General features: G+C 50.3%; 1 protein-coding gene across 1 annotated transcript; it reads right to left on the bottom strand.

The window, feature by feature from the left end:
• Window positions 1-2,739: 2,739 nt before the first annotated feature.
• Window positions 2,740-4,181, bottom strand: LOC137517562 (uncharacterized). Its single transcript, XM_068234565.1, has 2 exons — window positions 4,125-4,181; window positions 2,740-3,887 (listed from the first exon to the last, which is right to left on the bottom strand). Exon 2 carries the CDS (start codon window positions 3,647-3,649, stop codon window positions 2,837-2,839), a length of 813 nt encoding a protein of 270 aa, XP_068090666.1. The 5' UTR covers window positions 3,650-3,887; window positions 4,125-4,181; the 3' UTR covers window positions 2,740-2,836.
• Between the last annotated feature and the right edge of the window lie 4,486 nt (window positions 4,182-8,667).

Below are 8,667 nucleotides of genomic sequence, written 5' to 3'. Positions count from 1 at the left end.
GTTTTAAGGAACACCAACCACCAACTTTGTGCTGGAAGAGTTGCAGGGCATAGCTGCCCAAGTGTCTTTCGGGGACACCAGGCCCTAATAAATTGAAGTGCTTCAAAAACCTAACCACTGGCACAGGACCCTCTGAGCCATGGATGAAGGACACAGGTCAGTGAAAAGGCTAGGCCTCTCATCGACCAGTCAAGGTGTCCTTCATCCATGGCTCCAAGGGTCTTGTGCAAGTGATTAGGAACAAGAACAAAGTGAGGAGCAAGAGGAACCGATGGCAGAGGAGCAGGACTACAGGTAGTGTCTTTTGGGGACAAAAGGCCCTAAATTATTAGTGCCTTAAAAACCTAACCACTGGCACAGGACCCTCTGAGCCATGGATGAAGGACACAGGTCAGTGAAAAGGCTAGGCCTCTCACCGACCAGTGTAGGTGTCCTTCATCCATGGTTTCAAGGGTCTTGTGCAAGTGGTTAGGAACAAGAACAAAGTGAGGAGCAAGAGGAACTGATGGCAGAGGTGCATGACTACAGGTGCAGTGCAACAGGCACAAGGTTGTGACCCAGGTAGTGTCTTTCGGGGACACCAGACCCTAAAATTGAAGTGCTTTAAAAACCTAACCACTGGCACAGGACCCTCTGAGCCATGGATGAAGGACACAGGTCAGTGAAAAGGCTAGGCCTCTCACCGACCAGTCAAGGTGTCCTTCATCCATGGTTCAAAGGGTCTTGTGCAAGTGGTTAGGAACAAGAACAAAGTGAGGAGCAAGAGGAACCGATGGCAGAGGTGCATGACTACAGGTGCAGTGCAACAGGCACAAGGTTGTGACCCAGGTAGTGTCTTTCGGGGACACCAGGCCCTAAAATTGAAGTGCTTTAAAAACCTAACCACTGGCACAGGACCCTCTGAGCCATGGATGAAGGACACAGGTCAGTGAAAAGGCTAGGCCTCTCACCGACCAGTCAAGGTGTCCTTCATCCATGGTTCAAAGGGTCTTGTGCAAGTGGTTAGGAACAAGAACAAAGTGAGGAGCAAGAGGAACCGATGGCAGAGGTGCATGACTACAGGTGCAGTGCAACAGGCACAAGGTTGTGACCCAGGTAGTGTCTTTCGGGGACACCAGGCCCTAAAATTGAAGTGCTTTAAAAACCTAACCACTGGCACATGACCCTCTGAGCCATGGATGAAGGACACAGGTCAGTGAAAAGGCTAGGCCTCTCACCGACCAGTCAAGGTGTCCTTCATCCATGGCTCCAAGGGTCTTGTGCAAGTGATTAGGAACAAGAACAAAGTGAGGAGCAAGAGGAACCGATGGCAGAGGAGCAGGACTACAGGTAGTGTCTTTTGGGGACAAAAGGCCCTAAATTATTAGTGCTTCAAAAACCTAACCACTGGCACAGGACCCTCTGAGCCATGGATGAAGGACACAGGTCAGTGAAAAGGCTAGGCCTCTCACCGACCAGTGTAGGTGTCCTTCATCCATGGTTTCAAGGGTCTTGTGCAAGTGGTTAGGAACAAGAACAAAGTGAGGAGCAAGAGGAACCGATGGCAGAGGTGCATGACTACAGGTGCAGTGCAACAGGCACAAGGTTGTGACCCAGGTAGTGTCTTTCGGGGACACCAGGCCCTAAAATTGAAGTGCTTTAAAAACCTAACCACTGGCACAGGACCCTCTGAGCCATGGATGAAGGACACAGGTCAGTGAAAAGGCTAGGCCTCTCACCGACCAGTCAAGGTGTCCTTCATCCATGGTTCAAAGGGTCTTGTGCAAGTGGTTAGGAACAAGAACAAAGTGAGGAGCAAGAGGAACCGATGGCAGAGGTGCATGACTACAGGTGCAGTGCAACAGGCACAAGGTTGTGACCCAGGTAGTGTCTTTCGGGGACACCAGGCCCTAAAATTGAAGTGCTTTAAAAACCTAACCACTGGCACAGGACCCTCTGAGCCATGGATGAAGGACACAGGTCAGTGAAAAGGCTAGGCCTCTCACCGACCAGTCAAGGTGTCCTTCATCCATGGTTCAAAGGGTCTTGTGCAAGTGGTTAGGAACAAGAACAAAGTGAGGAGCAAGAGGAACCGATGGCAGAGGTGCATGACTACAGGTGCAGTGCAACAGGCACAAGGTTGTGACCCAGGTAGTGTCTTTCGGGGACACCAGGCCCTAAAATTTAAGTGCTTTAAAAACCTAACCACTGGCACATGACCCTCTGAGCCATGGATGAAGGACACAGGTCAGTGAAAAGGCTAGGCCTCTCACCGACCAGTCAAGGTGTCCTTCATCCATGGCTCCAAGGGTCTTGTGCAAGTGATTAGGAACAAGAACAAAGTGAGGAGCAAGAGGAACCGATGGCAGAGGAGCAGGACTACAGGTAGTGTCTTTTGGGGACAAAAGGCCCTAAATTATTAGTGCTTCAAAAACCTAACCACTGGCACAGGACCCTCTGAGCCATGGATGAAGGACACAGGTCAGTGAAAAGGCTAGGCCTCTCACCGACCAGTGAAGGTATCCTTCACCCATGGCTCCAAGGGTCTTGTGCAAGTGATTAGGAACAACAAAGTAAGGAACAAGAGGAATCAAAGGCACAGGTGCAGGACTACAGGTGCAGTGCAACAGGCACAAGGTTGTGACCCAGGTAGTGTCTTTCGGGGACACCAGGCCCTAAAGTTCAAGTCCAGCAAAACCAAAAGTTCCCTGACATGGTCATCTGAACACCTCTGAACCTTGGTTGAAGGAGATGGGGCAGGGAAAAGGTTGGGCTAAAAAGCCCTGTGATGGTATCCTTACTCCGAGGATCGGAGGTATTCAGAGGAGCATGTCCAGGAACAATTTGACTTTTTTTTTCAAATTGTATCGGCACCACTACTAGAAAAGGTGGGAGTTGCTGCCTGGAAATCTGGACTCTCTTGGGTGCTGGTCGTGGATGAGCTGGACCCTGACAGCGGTGGCCCATATTGACTGCCTCTGTAGCCGGTGTACATCTGTGATGATTGCCAGGTGGGCACCGCTGTTGGTTGTGGGGGTCTAAAAATTGGTGGTTGCAATAATGGCGTGTCCATGTGCTGTTTGATCACCTCCAGCAAAGTGGAATGGCACGCCATCAAGTTTTGGGAAGGCACCTTTTCCAAATATGGTATTAGAGACATCACAGTGTGAAAACACGGGTGTGCCTGCAATTTCAGTAGTTCCTTGCTTTGTTGATGCATTTGCTGCATCATGTTCTGCAGCTGGCCCACCGACTGATGATGCTGCGCACGCAGTTGGTCGATTTCTCCTCTGTGCATCTCATGCATCATTTTAAGCTCGTCCCTGTAGTGCCCATGTACAGCGTCGAGCTCACATTGCAGTGAAGTGATGTGGGACTTGTACTGCTCCATGATATGGCCCCTGTCCTCATCTTGCAACTGCCGGGTTATGAGAGTTTGGTGGCTCTGAAGAATCCCGAGAAGTCCGGAGACAGCCCCGGACATCTTGGACTCTGTCTCTCTCCTTGTTGGGGGGAGGGTACCTCGACGCCTCACTGGTGTGGTGGTCCTCACTGGTGGTGTGGCAGCATCTTCCCGTCCTCTGGCCTGTGTCGGGGTTGCCCTGCGCGCTGGTTGTGCTGCAGTCTCTCGGTGCTCCTCACTTTGTTCTTGTTCCCCGGGAGCTTCCATAGCGGTCGATTGTGGAGGTGCAGCTTCATCCACACTCGGTCCTGCAACCTCAACATCCAAGCTCTCTTCTCCCAAGTCAACATCAAAGGAGAGAGCTGGGATAGCTAAGGACTCCCTCCTCCTACTCCTCTCCTCGGGGACATAGGTTACATCGGCGACGTCATCATCCACCAAGCTCTCCTCACTGCTGAACCGTGCCTCCTGGGTCGGTTCCTCTTGCTCCAAATTGTCTTCAGTCCTGTAGATAAAAACAATATTTATTGGTGTGCCAAACAGCATGTGGCGTCAATTCACAGAGCTAGCAAACACTAGCAAACACTTTATCAACCGTTTCTACCAAACATTTGATAAAGCTTGTGAGAAAAGTTCGCTAGCCATGGGAATTGAGGCCAGTTTATAGCAATACATGGCCGAAGTCATGGTAGTTGTCTGCTAAAATGAGCTCTCAGTTCCTGCCCACAGTAGTGGTACTTACAGTCTAGGTTCCAGGCTTGCATTGATGAAAGACAATTGCTTGGCAAATTGGTAGTCTTTTTGTCGCTTTCCCCCGCCACTGCCACTTCGTTCGGCAAGTTTTTTCTTCCGTAGCCATTTCACGTATGCATCACGTATATTGCGCCACCTTGTCTTGAACCTTTCTCCTGTAACGACATGAAAAATTGATTTCGATTATTTCTCTTGTAGGTACATCGGAACTGGACAAACATATACATCGCTACATGTCACATTTCGTATTGGGAAGAGCACGGTGGCAGGCATCGTCGTGAGGACTTCGAGGATCCTTTGGACGCGACTGAGGGCCAGATACATGCCTGTGCCGGACACCACGAAATGGGAGGAGATCGCCCAGGGCTTCTGGACCGAGTGCAAGTTTCCTAATTGTGTTGGCGCACTGGATGGGAAACACATCCGGATTCAGAAACCCGTGGGGAGTGGCAGCCATTATTTCAACTATAAAAAATACTTCAGCATTGTTCTAATGGCAGTGGCAGATGCGGACTACAAGTTTGTGTACGTGGACGTGGGGTCGTACGGTAGTTCCAATGACTCTGGAATTTTCCAGCGTACGACCCTTTGCCGGCTTATGGAGGAAGGCAGACTGCGTCTCCCCCGTGACAGACCCTGGCCTGGGACAAGGGCACCGGCCTACCCCTATGTGTTTGTGGGGGACGAGGCCTTCGCCCTGTCCGACCATGTAATGCGTCCGTACCCAGACAGGGGACTTGATGCCAGCCAGCTACACTTCAATGCTCAGTTGAGCCGTGCAAGGAGAATGGTGGAGTGCACATTTGGGATCCTGGTGTCAAAGTGGAGGGTGTTCCACACGCCCATGCTGCTGAAACCGGGCAACGCAGTTGTCGTGGTGAAGGCAGCATGCATCCTCCACAACTTTGTGTGGCAGGAGGAAAGAGAGACTCCGGAACCCCCGAATGTGCTTCCACTAATGCCCCTGCGGAGGTATGCAACCAGGCCAAGGGTAGTGTCACTGCGGAACAGGGACCAACTGAGACTTTATTTTACCACACCCCCAGGACGAGGGTGAATGTTTGGTTTTTAATATGTTTTGTTGAAATGTGTTTATTTTGGAGTTTCAAGTTTTTAAGTGATTTTAAATGTCTTAATTTTTTACAATAAATTGATGTTTAATAATTGGTCATTGTGTATGTTTTATGTGCACAGGTGGGGTACATCGCAGGTGGGTGGGAGACATCACAGGTGGGTGGGATACATCAAAGGTGAGTGGGATACAGCACAGGTGGGGTACATCACAGGTGGGGTACAGGTGGGTGGGATACATCACAGGTGGGTGGGATACATCACAGGTGGGGTACAGGTGGGTGGGATACAGCACAGGTGGGGTACAGGTGGGTGGGATACATCACAGGTGGGGTACAGGTGGGTGGGATACATCACAGGTGGGTGGGAGACATCACAGGTGGGTGGGATACATCACAGGTGGGTGGGATACATCACAGGTGGGGTACAGGTGGGTGGGATACAGCACAGGTGGGGTACAGGTGGGTGGGATACATCACAGGTGGGGTACAGGTGGGTGGGATACATCACAGGTGGGGTACAGGTGGGTGGGATACATCACAGGTGGGTGGGATACATCACAGGTGGGTGGGATACATCACAGGTGGGGTACAGGTGGGTGGGATACAGCACAGGTGGGGTACAGGTGGGTGGGATACATCACAGGTGGGGTACAGGTGGGTGGGATACATCACAGGTGGGGTACAGGTGGGTGGGATACATCACAGGTGGGTGGGATACATCGCAGGTGGGTGGGATACATCACAGGTGGGGTACAGGTGGGTGGGATACATCACAGGTGGGGTACAGGTGGGTGGGATACATCGCAGGTGGGTGGGATACATCACAGGTGGGGTACAGGTGGGTGGGATACATCACAGGTGGGGTACAGGTGGGTGGGATACATCACAGGTGGGTGGGATACATCACAGGTGGGGTACAGGTGGGTGGGGAACAGGTGGGTGGGCCACGGGTGGGTGGGCAACACGTGGGTGACACAAATCCATAGCAAAAGTGGAATACATCACAAGCTAAACCACAAGCCCCCCCCAAAAACTTCTAGTCAACATACCCTCTGTGCCTTGCTGTCTCTTGCTCAAGTGCTCAAAGTCCTCCACATACAGCTTGGCAATTTTTTTCCACAGGCCTCTGCATTTTTTGATGTTGCTGTGGTCCGCATCCCCCTTGTCCCACAGGGCTGGTACCTGCTGCACCTGTAGGATGAGGTCTTCTGATGTGTAGGGCCTCACCCCCTCGTTATCAGACATATCGTCAGACATGTTGCTGCCAAACAGCTCCAGCATGAAGTCACTGCTGCTCCACTCTGTGAACGCTGGTGCCATGTGGTCCCCATCCAAAATGGCCACCATACCATAGAGTCAGCATAGGAAGTGTGTTATAACATCCGGTTTTTATAGCCAGTGTGTTGTGCGCTCTCCGGTTCTCATTGGTTTCCATTGGCCGGATGCAACATTCCGGCTCCGGTCCGGATACGTCAGCCGGACCAGCCGGACCAAAAAATAGCGCATGTTGGAACGGACGCCGGAGTCCGGATCCGGTCTGGCTCCGGTCCGGACGAAACGGACGCATGTGAACGGTCGCATAGACTTTCATTGCTATGCCGTGCGTCCGTTTCGTCCGGTCCGCATGCGGTCCGGCTCCGGCACGGCTCCGGCACGGCGATTCCGGATAGCAACCGCTAATGTGAACCGGGCCATAGAGGCCCTAAAAGCCAAAGCATGCCGAATGTTCTATACCATCAGGAAACAGAACTGTACCACCTCAAACCAGGTCTGGCTGAAAGTCTTTGACAGTGTCATCACCCCAATCCTACTCTACGGAAGCGAAGTATGGGGCCCCATCACCTACACATATAAATCAAAATGGGAATCTAGCCCTTCAGAAATATTCCACCTGGAATTCTGCAAACACCTCCTCCATGTCAATTGAAGTACCTCAAACAATGCCTGCCGAGCTGAGCAGCGGAGCTGAGCTGGGTAGATTCCCATTACTGCTTGAGATACACAAAAGAGTGCTGTCATACTGGGCCCACCTACAGAATAGCTGCCCTGACTCACCACACTACAAAGCCATGTTGTAATATAAAGACCAAGAAAAGCCATGTTCCCTGAAAGAAGTGGTCAACTCTCCTTCCAAACCCAAATACACGGGTCCTATCAAGAGCCCGAATAAAGCACACCACAGCCAAGAGGAAAGAGGACTATGTAGATAAATTGAGGAGTGAAATAAAACAGTCACGAAAGCTAACCATATACCAGTCCCTACAGAGAGAATATAAAATGGCCCCATACCTGGAAAATCCCCAAAACACTCAAGAGATGAAAATTCTGAGCAGCTACAGATTGAATGCTCACAACCTTCAAATCGAGTCTGGGAGACACAGACAGACCTACAAACTCAGGGAGAGAAGAGACTATACCAACACTGTGAGCAGAAGACCCTCGAGAACGAGAATGCCAAATATACTGCAACCAGGGAAATCTTCTTCAAGAAATATTCTAGCAACTATTTCCAGACTTTCACTCATTAGAGGATGAGAGAAAACTCTACACTCTACTAGGAGAAGAAGAATCCACAGTGACAATCGCTGCACACTGCGCCACACAATGCCACAGAGAGAAGCATAAAGAAACTATAAACCTTAAAATATCAAATCCATGAACTGCTTACCCATTGTACCCCCACCCTGTTCCATGTCCTCCCCTCCCCCTCGGCTTTGGCAATGCCAGTATGAATCTTGGTTATACTAAAGATATATTTGATTTGATTATATTGATCAAGGTCGATTGGTGTGTGTCAGTAATGGCATGCTCTATGACAAACAAATGCCCTTATAAATGTTAATGTGCTCCCCGGTGCCTATGCATTTAAATCTCACCTAATCCGGCTGCTGCGAGTCTGGTCTGCTGCTACCTTGAGCGCCCCATGTGGTTGCCATGTATCACACGTGGCGCATGTGTGACATCAACACATGCGCCACGTGCCATACACGGCAACCATGTGGAATGGTCATGCACAAGCTACAGACAAGACCCAAAGAAGCTGGACAGTCGCTGTAGCTGGACCAGGTGAGATTTGAATGTACAGGCACATTAACATTTAGGGGGTGGGGGGCAGAGGTGAGGTATCGTCACAAGGGTGATTCCCGAGAAATTTCATGCTGAAATCGATTGGGAATTGGCCTGCAGTGTATGTGCAGCTAACAGATCTCTATCTCTGTTCATATTCAATCAGAGAGAGATCTGTCTCTTGGTCAATTGGTCGATCTGCCCACACATTATGTATGGGCACCTTATGTTTTATTATCTAAACTGAGTACAGCAATCTATGCTATGTCATTTTGTATCATACCTTAGATACCTACAGTTTACACACAACTGGTAATAAGCTTACAGGTCTATCATTTTTCAGTTCTCTTCTTTAATAATGGGGAAAAAAATCAGCTGTACACAAGTCTTATG

The sequence above is a fragment of the Hyperolius riggenbachi genome, chromosome 5, assembly GCF_040937935.1.
Source record: "Hyperolius riggenbachi isolate aHypRig1 chromosome 5, aHypRig1.pri, whole genome shotgun sequence".
NCBI classification, from domain to species: domain Eukaryota; kingdom Metazoa; phylum Chordata; class Amphibia; order Anura; family Hyperoliidae; genus Hyperolius; species Hyperolius riggenbachi.
Note: the sequence above shows the minus strand (reverse complement) of the source record. Positions and strands in the feature narration are given on the sequence as shown.